Source organism: Sinohyriopsis cumingii, chromosome 16, assembly GCF_028554795.1.
Source record: "Sinohyriopsis cumingii isolate HCF-2022 chromosome 16, ASM2855479v2, whole genome shotgun sequence".
Lineage (NCBI taxonomy): Eukaryota > Metazoa > Mollusca > Bivalvia > Unionida > Unionidae > Sinohyriopsis > Sinohyriopsis cumingii.
The window spans coordinates 32,340,758-32,362,074 of NC_142976.1; the positions used below are offsets into that span (position 1 = coordinate 32,340,758).

At 39.1% G+C, this 21,317-nt stretch overlaps 1 protein-coding gene across 1 annotated transcript in view; it reads right to left on the minus strand.

Annotated features, from left to right (window-relative positions):
* LOC149780165 (uncharacterized) overlaps nt 1–21,317 on the minus strand; it is a 110,964-nt gene that overhangs the window by 18,938 nt on the left and 70,709 nt on the right. Inside the window, exons 20-24 of the mRNA XM_089936913.1 lie at nt 20,731–20,807; nt 18,283–18,310; nt 17,100–17,176; nt 16,006–16,033; nt 14,094–14,170 (exon numbers count right to left, since the gene is read on the minus strand). Coding sequence (XP_089793039.1) covers nt 14,094–14,170; nt 16,006–16,033; nt 17,100–17,176; nt 18,283–18,310; nt 20,731–20,807 — 287 coding nt within the window. The remainder of the gene's footprint in view (nt 1–14,093; nt 14,171–16,005; nt 16,034–17,099; nt 17,177–18,282; nt 18,311–20,730; nt 20,808–21,317) is intronic.

Sequence of the window (21,317 nt, forward strand, 5' to 3'; positions counted from 1 at the left end):
GACCATCGGAACGTATTCGGTAGATGGCTGGGACTTAGAAAACCCCAAGATCGTGTACGAGTTTAACGGTTGCTTATTTCACGGATGTCCCGTCTGTTACCCTGACCGTGACACTAAAAATCAGTTTTTGCAACGAACCATGGAAGACTTGTACCAGGACACTTGTCAGCGACGCCTAAAGTTAGAACAGCAAGGATACCAAGTGGTGGAAATGTGGGAACACGAGTACGATCACCGTTTGAAAACCGATCCCGAGTTTAAACGCCTCGTGGAAAGTTACCAGTTCATGGACCCACTGAACCCGAGGGATAGTTTGTACGGAGGAAGGACCAATGCCACCTGTTTGCTGTACCAAGCCGACGAAGAGAAAGGAGAAGAAATCAAATACTTGGACGTGTGTTCGCTGTATCCCTACGTGTGCAAATATTGTCGCTTTCCTGTAGGGCACCCGCAATTGTTCACGGAACACATCGACCTGAAAAACATTCGACAATACGAAGGCTTGATCAAGTGTAAAGTTTTGCCTCCCACGAACCTATACCATCCCGTCTTACCTCACCATTGTCAAGGCAAACTGATGTTTTCATTGTGCCGTACTTGTGCAGGGACGTGCAACCAGGACCAACCTTGCCATCACAGCCAGGAAGAACGTGCCTTGACGGGAACCTGGGTCAGCGTGGAATTGTTCAAAGCTCTGGACATGGGATACCAACTGTTAGAAGTGTACGAAATTTGCCACTTTCCCAAGACACAACAGTACCACAAGGGTGACCCTACTCAGAAAGGCATTTTCGCCGACTACGTGGATGCCTTTTTGAAACTGAAACAAGAAGTCAGCGGCTATCCTTCCTGGTGTCAGACTCCCGAAGACCAAATACAATTCAAAGAGAAATACTACGCACAAGAAGGCATCTCTTTAGACCACATCGAGAAAAACGAAGGCAGGCGATCGTTTGCCAAAGTGATGTTAAATTGCTTGTGGGGTAAAATGGCACAACGACCGTGTTTACCCAAGACGGAATATTTGACAGAACCTTCCCGCTACTTCCAGATGATTCACGACAAAACCAAATACATGAAACACGTGGACGTCGTTCGAGAGGATTTGATCTTGGTCAATTACGAAGAAGATCTGGACTTTGTACAAGACGACCCTTTTGGAAATGTCATCATTGCAGCTTACGTGACAGCTCATGCTCGCTTAAAATTGTACGAAGCTTTAGAACTGTTAGAAGAACGCGTCCTGTACTTTGACACGGACAGTTGCATTTACATCCATCACCCGATTCAACAGCACCCTGACATCGAAGGAGACCGTTTAGGAGCCTGGACAGACGAGCATCCCGACGACAAGATTCTAAGTTTCGTCAGTGGTGGTCCCAAAAATTACGGCTACGAATACCGGGACAAACAAGGAGAAGTGCACATGACGTGCAAAGTGAAAGGACTGACTCTGAATCATCGTACCAGTCGAGTGGTCAACTTTGGGGTATTGAAAGAAGCCTTGCAATCGGGAGAGGATGGAAACTTTAAAGTGACCACCTATCAACCGAACAAGATTGTACGTTTACCCACTCACCACATCGTCAGTCGACCCTTGGAAAAAGTCTATCAAATTGTATACCAGAAGCGAGTGCGACTTCCCAATCACTTCACCTTACCGTACGGTCACGTCGGTATTGGTCTGTATATGAAAAGGAACCCTAGGCAAGATCGATAGTTCATTGTTCATTGAAGTAACTTACCATGTCGTTGACGAAGAAGAAACCAGATTGGTTAGGAGTCAAATGTTGGACATCACCGAGACCAGGGTTTTGAGGCTTGGACACAAGAGGTGGCCCAGTATGCACGAGAGTTATTCAAGGAAAAAAGTTACTTTTCAACCTGTGTTAGTGACGGTGCCAGAAGAACCCGTCACCCAGGACAGGACTGTCGTGGACAGGCCTGAAAGACCCTTTCGGGAGGACACTTGTGTGACCTTACCCCTACTATAGAACTGGTTAGAACTTTACCCAAAACATGTTGTACAGACACTTGTGTTTATTCCACGTTCATGGTTATCATGTGCCTTTTATTCTTGTACTTAAGCCTTTGGCTTTTATGCATTTTTGTCTTTCGTATTCATGTTTGAAACATTCAATAAACGTGTTCTGAAAAAGTATATAAACTCTTGTCTTGTTTGTTTTTCGTGTCACAAGTGACATTTCTCACACCATGGCTACCTCTGCTGTCTCTGCTCCCTCTTCCTCTACTGTCAAAGTCATCGACGAACACTTAGATCGTGCCAGTTGGGAGGCTTTGTATCTTCGCCATCCCTTTAACATGCTCATTGCTGGACCTAGCGGTTCAGGCAAAACCGAATTCGTCAAACGTTTGATCGAACATAAACATCATTTGATCGATCGACCCCCTCAACGAATCGTGTGGTGTTACAAAGAGTGGCAATCGGCGTACAGCCTCTTGCGAGAAAGTCAAGGCGATTCCATCGTGTTTGTGGAAGGCATTCCTAAAGAAGACGACGGCATCGTCTCTGACTCCCGTCTAACCCATTTGGTCATTTTCGACGACATGTTAGGAGAAGACGAAGAAGAAATTAAACTGTGGTTCACGCGCAAAGGGCATCACCGTAATGCCAGTGTCGTTTACATCACCCAAAATTTGTTTCAACAAAGTAAAGCCCATCGCACCATCAGTCTCAATGCGCATTACGTAGTCTTGTTTAAAAGCCCTCGAGATAAATCGCAAGTGCAAGTCTTAGCCAAACAGTTAGGAACGCCTTGGCTGACTCAGGCGTACGACGATGCCACTCAAACTCCACACGCCTATTTACTCGTCGATTTGAAACCTACGACTCCCGAGGATTTGCGATTTCGTACCCACTTGTTTCACCACTGGTGCCAAGACGGAGGGCCTGTCCTGTACACGTCTCCGTCCTCGACTTCATTTCACTCCCCATAAAAAAAAAATCTATAAAAACCTCAGACCCTTTTTCGTCTGTCTCACTCTCAGTGCGAACATGACGTCCGTTCAGTCGCATCTTCCCGTCAAATTGATTCGTGCCTTGTATGGCATCAGTCGAGAAAAAGATCCACAAACACGAGCTCGTGTCTTAGAAGCTAGTCTCAAAGAAGTCTTACGATGGTTCACGGTGACGGCACGTCAATTACTCCAAGGAATCATTCAGATTCCTCATCAAACCAAACGCTTTTTCGATCGAAACAAAGTCGCTTTGGTCCAACTGGCCGATCCCCGCATCGACACTCAAACCAAAAATAAATCATTTTGAAACCTGGAGGGAGCGGTACTCTGGGGGGGGGTCATCATTCGCTCACTCTTAAGATGGGATCCTAATGCCCCCAAAGTTATACCCAAGACAAAAGTCCAACGAAGCCCCAAGAAGAAAAAGACCAGGTCCCCAAGGAGAACTTCTCCAGTGGCAGGACCCTCCTCTGACCAGACACCACCACCCCGGAAAAAGAAAAGAAGCCCCCAGAAAAAGAAACAGAGAAAAAGTCCCCAGAAAAAGAAAAGTCCACAGAAAACTAGTCGCAAGAGAGGCACTTCGGCCAGGACGCAACCTTACACTCGCAAACCACGACCTGCCACAGCGGTGACTGCGTCTCCGGCAGCTTCACGTTTGTCCACTTCTCCGTTAATGACACCCAGAACTGAAGAGTACTTGGAGACGATGATCACACCAAGAACTTCTCCGTTGATGACCCCCAAAAGAACTTCCCCAGTGGCAGGACCTTCCAATTTAGTGGCAGTGGCTGCTGCTCACAAAGTACCTTCTCCCAAAATCAAAGTTCAAGAAAGATCGGGCATGTTACAAAGTTTACTGGATTTGTCCAAGCAAGAACTGGCTCGATTTAGTCCGTTGCGTACCCCTGCACGACGTGTCATGCCTGTCCTCAAACTGATACGACGTAAAGACAATCAGTGGCGACGCGTTCCAGTATAAAAAAGGCCTGTGACCAAGTCGGGTATCAGTGTTTTTTCGGTGCTCCTGAAGACTCAAAGATGTCACCCTCCAGAAAACCCCAAGGAAAGAAAAGGAAAGGACTGCCACCACGTTTAGCCAAACATGGGGACATGTTATCTGTCCTGTCCAAAGCTTCTCCACCCCTACGAAAAAAACTCATTCAAACGGCCTCCAAAGAGGTCATCGATACCGTGTGCGAATGTTGTTTGAACGTTTTGAAAGGCACGATCCCTTTGTCCAAACACCAGAAACAATGCTTAAGCAAACATCGTCACGTTCTTCGCCAAATGGTTCAAAAGAAAATTCCCATTCGTCAAAAAAAGAAGATGTTAGTGCAACGTGGAGGTATTTTACCTCTCTTGTTAGGCCCCATACTGAAAGGAGTCTTGGGAACCATGTTGGGAGGACTGGTGGGACAAGATAAAAAGGCCTTCGGAAGTCCCAAGATCTCAGAATCGACCCCTGACAACCCCATGGAAGGACGAAAACTAGCTTTAGTGCCTTACAAACGATGGATGGAATACCATCGGTGGCAAGAACAACGCACCCCGCATTTACCTCCCAATCCCCATTTGAGCGAGATGTCCCAGTTACAACACGAATTGCAGTCCTTGATGGATCGCCAAGATTTGTCTGAAACAGAAAAATCGCAAAAGTACGGTCAACTCTTGCAACGACTGCAACTCTTTCACCAGAAAGCTTTAGACGAAACAGCTCTACCCACTCTGAAAGATTTTAAGACCTTGATGAAAAGTCCAGCACCATCACCAGTACCAGTACCACCAGTACCCGTGACCAAGACAGAAAAAGGAGAAGAAGAGGAAGGGTTTCAAACTCCACCAGAAAAAGTACGCAAGTTAACAACACCACCTACCTCCAGAATTGGATGGATTAAAAAGATGATGGCCACCCCTTCTTCCTCACAAGAGAAAAAGAAAGTGAAGACAGAAGTGAAGACAGAAGTGAAACAAGAACCGATATCCCCCGCTCAGACATCCTTCTCCTTTTCGACGCTTATTGCTGGCCGCACACGCAAAGCATTGCAATCCAAGAAAATACCCCAAGAGAAAAAGTGTAGCATCCTCCAAGAGTGGGTGTCTTATTAACACACCAACCAACACAAAAAATGGAAAAAGTCTTAGCCAGCATTTACTACGATCCCTCGCATCCTGCAGGTTACGCAGGAGTTCAGACATTGTATCGTGCTGCCAAAACTCGACTGAAAAGTCTCCGTTTACCTCAAGTGCAACGATGGTTACAAGGCACCGAATTTCTGAACCAAGCTTTCCAAAAAGAATTAAAGAAACGTGATATTCATTTTTTTACCACCGAGAATCCCGAAACCAAAGCCAGCATCGTGGAACGTTTTCAACGCACTTTGAAAGAACGCATGTGGAAATATTTTACGCATCACCACACTCTGAAGTACATCGACATCTTACCGCACCTGGTGCAAGCGTACAACCAATCTTACCATCGAAGCATCGGACGTGCCCCGCAAGACGTGACTCCCGAGAACGAAGTGTTGGTGTTTGAGCGCCTGTTTGGTACGTCCCCGACGAGGGCTGTCCCCAAGAAAAGTGGAGAGTTGGCCGTAGGAGATTGGGTGCGCATTGGCAAAACCAAACGCACTTTCGACAAAGGTTACTTACCTAACTGGACGACCGAATTGTTTCGCGTCACTGGACGAGTGCATGGCCGTCATCCTGCCGTCTATAAATTGGAAGACATGAACGGAGAAGTGCTCAAAGGAACGTTTTATTTGCCCAAGTTACAACGTGTCACCAAAAAAGAAGACGACGTGTACGACATCGAAAGCATTCTCGAACGCAGAACCCGTAAAGTGGGCAAACGACGTGTCAAAGAAGTCAAAGTACGTTGGAAAGGATATCCGCCCAGTTTTGATTCTTGGATCGACGCTTCGCAAGTCATCGACTATAAAAAGAAGTGACCATCATGCCCTTTCACACAGCAGACGCAGCTACGTCGACCACTCCTCCTTCCCCTAGTTCTTCTGTGTAAGATTTACAAAAACAACCCTTGTGGGTGTGATGTGGAGAACGTGTGCCTAAAACGCAAATCGTCTTTTTCTGCCAAATCTTCGTGGTGTATTGTGTCATCCGGGCAGCCATCGCCAATTTGAGTTTGCAACAAGGAGACAAACAATTGTGGACCATTTTATTGAGCAGTTGCATCGGTTACCTGCTTCCTAATCCCTCCCTGAAATTCACCTCGAACGGGAACCCCGGGAACCTTGTGTCCAGTGCCAGTGCCAGTCACCACTTCAATCACAACCAGAACCCCATTTTAGACGGAGACACGCCTCTGACGTCCAGTAACCCCTCGGACAGCCACAGAACTCTGGAATTATGAGTCACCAAAACCAATTTTACTTAACTTTACCCAGTGACAGTTCCATGGAGGTGTTTCCCAAGAACACGTTGTGCTGTTACACGACCAAATTACCTCAGGCCATCCAGTTAGATCACGAAGCCCATTGGGAAGTGGCTTTAGTAGAAATGATTCACCCGACCCAAGTCCTCAATGTCCTTCCCAATCAAAATTTTTTTGATGTGGAAGTTCATGACGAGCAAATGCAACAGTGGATGGATAGCAATGTCAAATATGACAAGAAAACCCGTACACAAAAGTACACCACCTATCACTTGTTCATTCCCCAAGGCTATTATTTTAGTGGTCAACATTTGGTCAGCACCATAACCTCCAGGTTTAATGTCGTGTTTCTGAAAGCTTTGGAGCATGTCAACAAAAATGTCACCATGGAGTACCACAAAGCAGCTCGTCGCTTCTTGATGAAATTTGAACGAAGTAAAATCTTGTCCATTTTATTTTGTCCTGAATTGTTTGACATGTTGGGCGGAGACATGGACATGAGAAAGGCCATGCTCAAGAAAAACGAATTACCCATCGTTTACGACAACGAGTCTTTTAGCAAGTTATTTCGTGCCCCGGTACAACTGAACCAAGGACTGAATTTGATGTTCGTGTATTCCGATGTGGTGGAGTACAAAATGGTGGGACACACCTCCGTACCGTTACTGCGTGTCATTCCTTTCAAAGTGGATTCTGCCACGAACGCTGACGAGGAAGGTGGAAACACTTACCACGTCCACCGCGAATTTGTCCATCCTCACTATTTGCCTGTCAGTAAGTCGTATTTGGACACGGTCAACATTGCTATAAAAGGAGATCTGGGACAAAATATTCCATTCACCAAAGGAAAAGTCACGGTGAAACTCCATTTTCGAAAACGGTTCTCTCACGACTCGTAAGTAAGTCATGTATCCAGTGTACCGAGGGGTTGCTCGACAGCGAGGTCACGGTTTAGGAGACATGTTAAAATCGGCCTTTCGTTCGGTGGCCCCGGTGTTGAAACCGATGGTGACACGCGGATTGCACGCCTTGAAAGATGCGGCACTGACGCAAGGCAAAGAATTTCTCCAAAATGTCATCATCGACAAACAAAACCCTAAAGAAGCCTTCATGAGGGCAGGCAAAAATGTCTTGCTGCAAACGGGTAAAGACATTTTAGGCCAACGAGAAACACCTATAAATGCCCTGCACGCTACCGAGTCAGGCATTCAGCAAGGACAAGGCAGAAAGAGACGACGAAGAAAACACCCTTTCACCAGACTTCAAGCGAGAAAGGCCAAGAAAAGAAGAACCGTTCGAGACTTAGACGTTTTCGATCATTGAGAAAAGAGACAAAAAAAATGATGCACCGAGAATCTTGCGCTTGTTCCAAGACGGAACTGGATCTGTTTGCCATGCCCCCTACCATGATGACCATGCAAGAATCCCAGTGGGTGGAATTTCACCCCGTCTCCTCACTGACCGATTCCGCTTCCATCGAGTTTGAAATCAAAGGACAGCCCGAAGATTACATCGATCTGAATAGCAGTTACTTGTACCTGAAAGTCAAAATTCTAGATAAGACTGGAGGTGCTATAGACGATGAAGCAGTAGCTCCCGTCAACAATTTCATGCATTCCTTGTTCAGTGGAGTGGACTTGTACTTGAATAACAAACTGGTCAGTAGCAGCATGGATACTTACCCTTATCGTGCCTACCTGGAAAATCTCTTGACGTACGGAATAGATGCCAAGAACACTCATCTCAATGCCTGTGTGGTATGGGAAGCTGACGAACCTACCAAGTTTGAAATATTGGAAACTGATGAAAAGAAAGACAACAATGATGGATTTGTAGAACGAAGAAAGAGAATCACGGGAGCCGACACAAGTTTAGAACTGATGGATCGTTTGCATTTGGACATGTGGTTGCAAGAAAAGTATTTGCTGAACGGGGTGGATGTCCGCCTGAGACTGAATCGTAGCAGTGCCGCTTTCCATTTGATGGCTGATAGTGACGGTTACAAAACCAAAATCCTAGAAGCCAGACTCTACGTACGCCGTGTGGAAGTGTTACCTAAAGTGGGAAACGACATCAGTCAGACGTTGAGTAGAACGACCGCCAAGTATCCCATACGACGCGTGGAAGTGAAAACCTTCACCATTGCCAAGGGACAGCGATCCATGATCGAAGATCATCTGTTCCAAGGACAGTTACCCAAACGTTTGATCGTTGGTATCGTCGAGAATACAGCCTTCAACGGAGCTGCCGAAAAAAATCCTTTCTACTTTCAACACTTTGGCGTGTCCAAAATCGAAGTCAGTCGCGATGGCAAGACCTTGTGTACCCGACCTTTCGAACCTGACTTTACCAAGAAGAATTACTTGAGATCGTACTTGTCCCTGTACGAAGCCACCGGACAGTTAGGAACCAATACCAGTCACGGTATTACGTACGAGGATTATGCAGGAGGCTACGCTTTGTGGGCTTTCGATTTCACTCCAGACCAAGGCAGCGACGAGGGACATTTCCACCCTATAAAATCCGGCCAGATTCGTGTGGAAATTCAGTTTAAAGACCGAGACCCTGATGAAACGGTGAACGTCATCCTGTATGCAGAATTCGATAATACCATAGAAATCAACAGTTTGAGAGAAGTCATCCTAGATTACTAGAAACCATGGAAGACTGTTATCCCTCTTTACCTAGTGGAGAAACTTTTAGTGTTGGATTATTGTTAAAAATGTTAGAGTTGTTGTTTAGTGTTAAGTGATTTTTGAATAAAAAATGTTGTGTTTTGAAAAAAATGCCTTTGTCTTTTGTTTAGCTATAAGAATGTTGGATTGATGCTCTTTCATTTCTTACTATCCCTCTCATGACACTCACTAAACGTTGCGACTCAAAAATTGTGTGGGGGATGTTTTCCTTCACGTCCGCGCTTTAACTTTAAGAACCGGGTTGTTTCCAGTCTAACCATCCATTGTCGACTCATCCTCCTAAGAAGATGTGCTCCAAACTAGCTAAACTCAACGAAGCCTACGTGAATTTGCATAGGGTCAGACACAGTCTGATACCGTAGCCAGAAGAAATAGAGAATGTGAGAATGTTAAAAATCACTGAAGACCTGATAGAAGAGCTCTTCAGAGAAGAAATGAACAGGGAAAAAGAAGAATGGACAGAGAAGTACAGACTTCAGAGACAGCAGCAACAACAACAACAAGAGCAGCAGCAGCAGCAACCTGAACCTGACAGAGGCTTTGTCGATTGCCGTATCGACACCAAAGAGTTCTTCTTTTCTTTCCGAAGAAGCAGACCTATCGCCAGAAAGTCTATCCTCAGAGGACATCGCATTCTTAGAAACTAAAAAAAGAATGCCATAGCAAACAAAAAAAAACAGCCCTTTTCAGGGCTACCCCAATACTCTAGAGAAGAAATAACGATCGATTTGCCAATGTGTGTAGGTAGAGTAGTGTGAAAATAAACACTAACTCTTTTTTAAAAAATGTGAGGGTATTTGTTTGTGTGTTAGTAAGTGCTTAAGTAAGTTGGTATGAATAGTAGATTAAAATCATGTTTTTTTTGGTGTTTGAGGTGTATATTTGGAGTTAGATTGGATTGCTTTGCGTATGTGGATAGTCTAATGAAGTGATTTATAAAAAATTTTAAAATAGTGATGGGTAGCATAAAAAAGTGAGTGAGTGTTTCTTTTAGGTCCGCGCGTTGTTGTTTTTGGTCATGATGTAGGTAACATCAATTTTATGTTTTTTAGGGGGATGTTTTCCTTCACGTCCACGCTTTCACTATAAATTGAAACTCGCTGGGCAGTCTAGCTACCCTTGTTGATTGATCAACACCAAAAATGAACACGAGACTGTCTAAACTGTTGGAACTTCATGTGCACCTGGAATATGCCAGGCGCCTGTTGAATGAACTGGCCGCGGAAGCCATTGTGGAGGAGGGAAGGATAAGAGAGGAGGAGGAAAGAAGAAAAAAAGAAGAGGAGGAGAGAAGATATAAAGAAGAAGAAGAAGAGGAAAGAAGATACAAAGAGGAGGAGAGAAGAAACAAAGAAGAGGAGGAGGAGAAGGAAAAGAAGAGAAGAAGAATAAATTTCAGAATCCCAGAGAGCGAAAATTGGGATTCTGAAGCGACATATCCTGCCTCTGCTCTCTCCCCCAAAAAAGTAAAAAGTAACTGGGGGATAAGATGTGTATGTGGCGCCAGGCCTGGAAGGTGCCACCATTAACCAGGTGTCCATGAAGTTAAAAAAAAAACAGCCCTTTTCAGGGCTACCCAATACTCTAGAAAAGAAATAACCATCAATTTGCCAATGTGTAGGTAGAGTAGTGTGAATATAAACACTAACTCTTTTCTAAGATAGTGTGAGGGTATGTGTTTGTGTGTTGGTGCTTGTAAGAGCTAAGGTATGTTTGTGTGAATAGTAGATTATGGGTTTCTTTATTGTTTCTTAGCGTATGTGGAGAGTATAGTTTGGGTTTTGTAACCGCTCACGTACGATTGTGTGGATAGTAGATTATGGATTTTGTTTATTGTTTCTTAGCGTATGTGGAGAGTATAGTTTGGGTTTTGTAACCGCTCACGTACGATTGTGTGGATAGTAGATTATGGATTTGTTTATTGTTTCTTAGCGTATGTGTTTGTGTGTTTGTGTTTGTGTGTTTGTGTTTGTACCCGCTCACGTACGATTGTGTGGATAGTAGATTATGGATTTGTTTATTGTTTCTTAGCGTATGTGAAGAGTATAGTTTGGGTTTTGTAAGCGCTCACGTACGATTGTGAGGTTAGTAGATTATGGATTTTGTTTATTGTTTCTTAGCGTATGTGTTTGTGTGTTTGTGTTTGTACCCGCTCACGTACGATTGTGTGGATAGTAGATTATGGATTTGTTTATTGTTAATTAGCGTATGTGGAGAGTATAGTTTGGGTTTTGTAAGCGCTCACGTACGATTGTGAGGATAGTAGATTATGGATTTTGTTTATTGTTTCTTAGCGTATGTGTTTGTGTGTTTGTGTTTGTGTGTTTGTGTTTGTACCCGCTCACGTACGATTGTGTGGATAGTAGATTATGGATTTGTTTATTGTTTCTTAGCGTATGTGGAGAGTATAGTTTGGGTTTTATTATATGAAATGAAAAAGTAGGGGATGTTTTCCTTCACGTCCGCGCGTTGTTTGGTCATGATCTAGGTAAGATCAATTTTACGTTTTAGGGGGATGTTTTCCTTCACGTACGCTCTTTAAGTATAAGAACCCACAGTATTCGTCGTTCAAACCATTCTGCAAAGAATAAAAAAAGAAGATGGCTTCTAACCAAATGGACAAAATACAAACATAACAAGACGTTTTAGACAACTTAGGAATGATGGAGCAGATGTTGATAAGACTGGTTGAAGACCATTATTCCTATAGTCCCCATCGTGTAAAGATGGAAATTAATAACTTAAAAAAGGTAAAGGACAAGATTAGTGGTGTCATGAAAGAGATAAAGGAGGAGAAGGAGGATGAAGAGGAAAGAATAAGAATAAGCAAATGGAACGAAAAGATTGAAAAAGAAGAAGAAAATGAGAAGAGGAAGAAAGAAGAGGAGGAAGAGAAGAAGAAAGAAGAGCAGGAGAAAAAAAAAGAAAGAAAAGAAGAGAAAGAGTGTTGGAGATAAAATAAGAACTTGGTGGAGAAAAAGAAGAAACTAGAAGCAGAAGAAAACCCAAAGGCCCTTTTCAGGGCCAGCCATATTTCTCGAAAAGAGATAGCCTTTCCATTGCCTACCCCTTTTTTAAATTTAAATTTAAATTTAAATTTAAATTTAAAAAAACTTAAAAAAAAAAAAAAAATCCCAAAAGCCCAAACTCTATTCCCCATGTTAATTTCCCTTGTCCCTAGACAGACCCAAGCTCTATGTTAAATTCCCATTGTCCCTAAAGTGGCCCAGCGTTTTTCTCCATGTTAAATTTCCATTGTACGTATATTGTCCCACGATTTTTCTCCATGTTAAATCCCCTTGTACGTATATATTGACCCACGATTTTTTGCCATGTTAAATTTCCATTGTACGTATATTGTCCCAGGGGTCTCCGTAATGCTAATTCCCATTGTACGTATAGTATCCCACTTAACTACTTATATATATATATATATATATATATATATATATATATATATATATATATATATATATATATATTAGAACTGCAATTTATCTAACATTATTAATTTTTTACTTGTATAATCATTTAAATTTTCATGAGTTTGAAATATCTATATATTCAACATTTATTTTTCTGTCCTCAGAAGATTTAATGTGCAACTCCCAGTTGTATAAATGTAAAGGCGTTTGCCTTTACGTCGGGATACATTACGTAATGCAGATTCATTTGGATGATAATTTGGGACGTTTTCTCGTCAAATATAGCCTCTTTCCTCTTAACTTCAATGAGTCCATGTTCTCTTCACATAACACACCTTTCTAATATTAATTGTGTACAGTCATTAAATGAGCAGTTTCTCTTCGCATACCACGCTTTTACAGTGTATTCTTTGGATAAGAATAATTATCTCCCTATATCACACCTATTCCAATCAACAAATGTATGTGCGACTATTGAATGCATATATTTTTCTTTCATTCCACACTCTCTTAGTCTGAGACGCTCACTTTGATGAATTTATGCGTGTTCTTTGGGCGAACATATATTTATCCATCAGATACCATACCAAACCTAAATTAGTATTCGTTTAAGATGCAGTTTAAGAGATATAACTCTATATCTTATTAGAAACAATTGCTTGAAAAATTGTCTCCCTTGACCAAATGCTTGCCATTCTAACTGCCGTAAACATTATCTACAATAAGTTCAAGTGTGAAAGTCGCATTCTGCCCAAGAATGCCCACGATTGTTTATTACACAGATAAGGATAATCCTGTGAATATTATCTCCCCGTTAATACATTTGTTATTAATGATAAACTGAGTAAGACTCAAGTTGCACATATTCAGAAAGTTGTTGGTATTTTCCCGCAAATCATTGGCTGCAAGCAAGTATTAAAATCGATCGTACAAGAAAATTCAACACCCAAAGTCAATGTTCACGCTTCCACAATCACGAAGTATTCACATGAATAAAGATGATTGCTGATTATTCGATATATTGTCGTATATTTTATCTTTAATTTTCATTGTGAATAATTGGGCAATTTTGATTCTCTTATACGTTTGATCCAGTGTACTGCATACTGTGTCTTTAAGAAAGAAAGTTTCCATAGTGTCTGGGGTTAGTGCAGTGAAAGGTGTCAGAGAACTAAAGTGCCATACGGTTAAAATCGTCATAGAATCTATTGAAACATCTCATATAATTGCATGCTAGCCCTAAATCAAAATAATATTCTAGACCTTTGATACTTTTAATGAATACTTTAATTCTACTGGTCATGTGAGAGAAACTTTCGAGACAGGCCTAAATGTATTTCTATGTTTTTAGAAGGTAAATTGTTGCTTTTTCACAAGTTTTTAAAAAGAAAATATCTGTTAAAGATTATGTATGGTGAGAAGATGCCAAAAGATACCAGGAAACTATTTTTATTTACAAATTTACGGGACATATATACAGGTTTTGTAACACCTGTACTGATAAATGACATATTCAAAATGAGACAGACACAGAGAGTAAGAAAGAAAAAGATAGGATCTACCATAGGCGGTTTGATTGTCATATTATTTACTTGCCTATTGCTAGTTCTTCATATTCAGGTTTGGAGCTAGTGTGACTGTTCAAGACCTCGTAAATATCTAGCTTTCTCCCACTATAAATTAAAATAAAAGATAAAAAGTATATGCTATTATCAGTATTTACGATCATTATTTTACTGTTTTTATGATTAAACATCAGAATAGTAGAAATCATTTTATATTGATTCCGCAATTTGTTGCTTATAAACATTTTGTAAATAAATCGTTTCATTGCTCAAGCCTTAACATAATTATGCAAGAATGATAAATGCACGAGCCTTATAAAAGAGATTGATGTATGTATCATGCTTTGAACAAGTTGAAATAGATTTTGATCAGGTAACATGCACACAAAACTATGCATACATACATATTCAGTTTGAACAGCACGCTTTTAAGACTTCTTATATTGGCTGCAAATTATTTTGTTTGCAAAATGAACTACAGTATGTTACAGGGGGAATGTTAAAAATGATCTACAGTAAGCTAGAGTCCATGTGAAACTTGGTATAAATACACAATGCAAGAAAGAGCAATAAATCAGTTACAAAGGAAAGGAAATAGAAATATGCCTTTATAGGCACATTTGTATCGCTACGCAATATTGCAAAACCAAACGCTAATAGAACATGCTAAGACAAACACGAACTATGATGTAAAAATCAAGAATGAATGATCATTAAATTGAATCGCTATATGTTGATGTTTTCTTGCCAATGCTGATTGCAATAACCTATGAAATTAAAGCCATGTAATTATTTCACCAGTTCCTTCAGTCTGTAATAAATTAAACTCTAAACCTGCATCTATGGAGGCGTATTCATATCAAGTTAAATCTGGATATGTTGAATAAATCCTGAGCTCAGATTGAAGGAACTGGTGAAATAATTACATGGCTTTAATTTCATAGGATATTGTAATTCGAGGCGATACAGTTCCAAATGTCATGTCGGTATCGGTTACACTGTGTTCAAATCGAGTTTCACTGGGTATGCTAAATAGTTTCTAAGCTTGGAAGGTCACAATAAGGAGATATAATTAATCGCAATTATGTACACACCGGTTTTGTGAAGACGCAACCATAAAAATCACAATTGTTCATCATATATGTCATTTAAAAAGAACATTGCCGGATTATGCATATCAAATAAGTGTGGACGGACTGACAGAGGGAATGAAAATTTAATTTCCCCAGCAATATCTAGAATATGCATTGTAAACGTGTATTGTTCCTGCTATTAATTGAAATCATTAGTATGAAGTAAAATGACTTACTCTTAGCTGGAGTAATCGAAGTTTATGTAACAATCTGACCATCACTGTTAATCTTGACTCAATTATATGATTATTTCAAAATATATGTACTAGGACTAATTCGATATCGGTTTTCGTAAATTATATGGAACTTCAAACAACTACTCAAAATTATTTTGTTGTGAAATATCGTGAAATAATTTATGATGTTATTTAAAGTTTATTCAAGTTAAGTATTCTTAATGGCCGTGTCTTTAAATCAGTGTCTATAATTTCACGGGTTAAGATGTGATGTGATGTGATTTTGATTTTTAACGTAGCTTTAACAATTTTTCAGTCATATCGCTACGATGTCTGCAATGTGGCAGTTTATAGTGATGTCTAGCACTGGGGCATCATGCCGCAGACATGTAGCATGATGTCCCACCCAGTCACATTATCCTGACACCAGGCCGACCAGTCCTAACACTAACCTCTTAATGCTGAACGCCAGGCGAGGCAGCTGTTAGTACCATTTTTTAAGCCTCTGGTATGACTCGGCCGGGGATCGAACCCACGACCTACCGCATCCGAGGCGGACGCTCTAACCACTAGGCCACGAAGCGGTCACACGGGTTAAGAAACAAAGGACAAAATATAAAAGGTATGTACTAACCGAGGACCGTCCTTGACATCTGACACACCTACAAATAGAATTTTAAAGATATTTAAAAAAGTTCAATAAAAAACAGAAGATGCCTAAACAAGACAACTGCCCAAAACATAAATGTATAGTATCAGATAAAATGAATTTAAGGAACAACTATTTATTGCACTTATTCTTTAGAATGAAGAAGCCATACGATAGCAGCAATTTCATTATTCTGTGTGTAAATGGGTGATGGAGATATGCTTCGAAACATAATCAAATTAAAAATAGCTCTTTAGAGCTTGAAGTTCTTATGGCTCAAATTGTCATGCAAATTTTCAGTTGGTTCGCGTGTCTTTACAGCAGAAGGTTACGGTGGGGATGAGCGAGATTTTGAAGTTGAACTGGGCATTGCAATATTACTACTAATGTTACTCATATCAGAATGAAATGAATGACTGATATCTGCATGAAATGAATGACTGATATCAGCAAATAAAATTTCATACTGTTTACTTGATTGAGAGCTACCATGGGCCTGTAGGGATGAAAAAAAAAAACACACAAAGAAAGCATGGCCTTAGCCGTAATACGAGTACCATTAGAGTTACCATGGGCCTGTCGGGATGGAAAAAAACACAAAGAAAGCATGGCCTTAGCCGTAATACGAATAACATTGCTCCTATGTTTAAAGGACCTGCTTCGGCTTGGAGTTTGACATTCTTACAATTGAACGGTCGCCCCAATATTACCCTAGAACTGTGGCCGTATAACGTACATTTTCTTAATTAAGGTCCTGTGAATTATACTTACCTAACCTTTCATGGGTAAGCGGAAATAAAACTGCAATAAAACTGTAATGTTTTCTGTCTTTGCCGTCTCATTAAATATAGGTAACTTTAAAAGTAAAACTGTTGCTTCTTTCATGTCTTTAAAAATATAAACGGTGTGCTTTAAAGTTTATGTGTACTTTTAAGATGGCAAACAATATCATCAAACTATTCCAGAGCAGATGTATAGTCCAATGTGTACGTTAAGATAAAGAATATATTGATTTAAAACTTTAACATGAGAGAGAGAGAGGATCAGATAGAGACGGTCTGTGTGACATATTTCCTTGCCTTTTGATAGTTCCTCATATTCAGGTGCAGAGAAAGCGTGATTATGAAAGTGTTCGTCAGTAGATTCTGTTTCTCCACTGTAAATACAACAATGTAACTGTCGTTGCAAAAATAGTGATGGAGCCGCATCTTCGCCATTATAAAGACCTGAGCATCTTAACAATATTTTTATTCAAAGTCGGAGCAGTAGAAATGGTATATATTTAAGTTCTGGATGTCGAAAATTTCGAAATTGATATTTCGTGCAACATAAGTTATTTCAAGAGGAGGATTATTTGTGTGGCATAATTAATAGATAATGCTAAAAACAGAAAATGTTCAAAGTTTTAGAATACTTTGCTAGGAACAGGTAAGCTTTCTGGTTATTTCCTAAATGGAGGCCATCGTTTTTAAATGTATTATACTGTCAAAGAACCCGTAATGAAAACTCATATAAATAAAAACAAGTCAGATTTCGTCATCATATAAACCCGTTAATTGGTGTAAAATTCGAAATTTGATTTGTTTTTATTTATACGAGTTTTCATTACGGGTTCTTTGACAATATAATAAATTTAAAAACGATGGCCTCCATTTAGGAAATAACCAGCAAGCTTACCTGTTCCTAGCAAAGTATTCTAAAACTTTGAACAATTTCTGGCTTAGGCGTCTAAAAACTGTTTTATTAAGGTAAAGAGTATGCAGTGTTATATACGTGGGCTATTAAACCTACTATGGATGAAACGATGAATACATTATGTTATAAATAAGGCAACATCAACATATGCCACGAGGTTTACGGAAGGCAATGTAACTTTCTAACTTGCTTGAAGGTGATTGTGTTATTCAATATACATTTCGTCATTTTAATCATGTACCCATCTATTCGAAGTAATGTACTCTTAGAAGCATCTTTTTCTCTCTTTCCTTCTTTTAATATATACTCCGTAGATTATAACTATGATTTAATTTATTTGTGTCGCATTTTCGAATTCATTCATGGATAGGTTGAACGGTGTAATCGTTAGGATATTTATGAAAGTGTGCCACCAAAGAGATTTTATCTTGAAATAACTGATGATATTAACTAAAAAGGCTTCCAATAATTAACCATTACTAATTAATATTCATCCTTTATTAACGTAACATGGCATTCACCTTGACGATTAATTAGTATGTGTTATATATACATATATATACTTACCCAGCATCAGCCTGCAACACCAACATGCCTGCAAGTACGAACATCCAAAATTAGAATAACGTTAAATAAAAACAAAACAAAATTACACAAAAGTAGCAAATTAACAAAACATCAGCTTCTAAAAAAGTTTTAAAGTATCATTAAACAATTATATATTGTACTTATTCCTTAATGTAAATTAACCACCATTTTAAGCAAGATTCCATAAAATATAACTGAACTGACCTTTAAAGTTCTAAAGTGGTATGGGACTAAATTCTCGAGCAAATTTTCACTTTGTTTAAATTTCATGACAATAGATGGATATAATGTGTAATAGAATTACTGTGTCATTCGAGTGATTATCGGATAAGATTCTATAGTTAACTGGCTATGGTTAAACTTACGTACGTATTATTTCATAAGTAAACAGGTGTGTAATGTTCACTGAAAAGTGTTTATTAAAAACCAATAAGGGATAAAGTTACGATACATACACGTGTAAATGTTTACGCATTTTCGTCTAAGGTCATAGAGGGTATCTTCGACACGGTAGATTTAGTGATTGCCTTTATATGATATATAATCTTATACTAGTACAACATCTATTCTTTTCGCTGCCCTGAACAGTATGTGTTACATGTTTGCTTTAAAACTGTCTTTGCAACGTGCATTAGGTGACAAGTATACCGCGAAGCGTTTTGCAAAGATGTCAAACATATCGAGCGAAAACGCATTTCTGATGTATGGCGTTGAAAAGAATGCCTTTGTAGCAATCTAGCATTAATTTGTTCTCTATTTACTGTATGGCTTAAACACACATACAGTATTTAAATATTTGTAAATAACAGTACGCTTTGAGTGGAGATCACAAGAGGTTAATCGGTCTATTTGTTTTATAGTAAAGGATACTGTAAATAAACCGTGTATCATTGATGTAAGAAATAAAACGCTGTATGGTAATGTGAAGCCCATGGCGATGTACATTTTACTGATTACAAGGAAAATTATTTTACTTTGGATTGCAGTTAAAATTATAATGTCACTGTTCTTTTGAAAGCTTCATTAATTTCTCAAAAGGTCAACATTTCTCCAGCCGTAATGTGCATACTAGTAGAGTTAACATGTTCCATATCTTTTTAGGACTGCTTTGCTCATACATTTATTAATAAACACCCTTTTTACTGCAAATATATGAAAAGGAACATGTAATTCATTGCCTCTTTGAAGAAAATTAATGGTATTTTGGCATTAATATCTACCTGCTCGAAATCTGATGATTATATCAAACTTGGCACCATAGTCTATATAGGCGCCATATGGCAACCTCCAGAATGGCAGAGGTTACACACATGAAGAGAAAACAGACAAATAATAAGATGGTGCATATTCGTCTACTCTAAATATCATTAGACTCTACGCAATGAATAACAATTCATTTTTATCAATACTAAATTATAATAAAATTGAAATAAGTAAATTATGAACAAGTGATATGGTACATTGGAGACCCTTAAAACAAAGAGAATATACTGCTGGAGAGAGAGAGAGAGAGAGAGAGAGAGAGAGAGAGAGAGATTATTTAATAACAAATTACTGAAGGTATTTCGAACTTAATACGACTACTACTATATGAACACTGGTCTTTATTCATCATAATAAGATGGAGAGCCAAGACAGTTGTATGACGTTGTTCAGCAAGATTCTGACATTATACTCTTAATCTTTAAGAACGTTACATTCCAAAAAGATTTGCAACTTTTCTTGAATTAAATAAATATACAGCTTCTAATGAACACGAACTTTCCAAAAAGAAACAATTGCAATCGAAAGTATTTATATTACAGACAAAGCTATAAGGCTATGTTCCAAAACTTTAAGTAACGTTCTGATTGGTTATCTGCGATATACATTGTGGAAAAGAATGTTTCTGTGAAGATGTTTTCGTACATCTCTAACAGAGTAATGTTGCTGCAGATGCTGACATTAAAAAGTTGCTATATGCTCGTTTTAATGGTGTTTAATGTGTCCATAATCTAAAGGAACTTTCTTACTAGTCTGAGATTAAAGTTAAGTTTATTATTCTTTTCGTTGCACGCTCGTTATAAAGTAAGATATTATACTAGAACGTAGGCATAATAACGGATACGTTTTTAACATTGGTAATGGAAATGTAACCTTGGAAACAAAGGCATTTTAATGGTAAAAGGGAACATATGTGTCGTGCTTATTGTATACATTGTCTGACATATCAAATTTATTAGAAGTAAAGCTGTTTTATATTTTAGGCATTTCAATATATGAAGGTATTATTCAAACTGCATAGTGACTAGATGGCATAATATATTTGGAAAACATGATATCACAAATATAGGGTACACATTTTACTTTTAGAAAATGTCTGTATGGATACACAACTTTGTAGTGAGGTAGAGTGAGAAAAAAGATAAAGACCTTTCATTTACTTGCCTTTTGATAGATCTTCATACAGGGGTGTAGAGCGAGTGTGATTATTCAACTGTTCGTAATTACATCTTTTGTCACCACTGTAAAAGGAGATATACGATTCTAGATAGAAGATTAACCACTTTTAGCGTCAAAACATTTGAGTTTGTTCTTATTTCTGATCAATTATTTTAATCTTTAACTTAAGAGTTGGAATAGTATTAATATATATATATATATATATATATATATATATATATATATATATATATATATATATATATATATATATATATATATATATATATATATAACACTATAGCTTTCCAAAAATGGGATAATTCATACAGCTGACAACTCCAAATTGTAATAGTTAGGGTCTTCAGATATGCTTAGAACCTTTACAGTTTTCTCTCTATTTCTATTTCTACAGAGATGTTTCTTTTCTTACAGCTTTTTGAAGTGTGAACACGAGATTAAGTCCACCATTTATTGGGTCTAGTAATAAAACTAACATAACGCAAAAATCATTCAACAAGTTTTCAGATATGCTTAGAACCTTTACAGTCAGTTTCGGTGGAAACGTATACATGAGGGCATAGAAAGCTCCC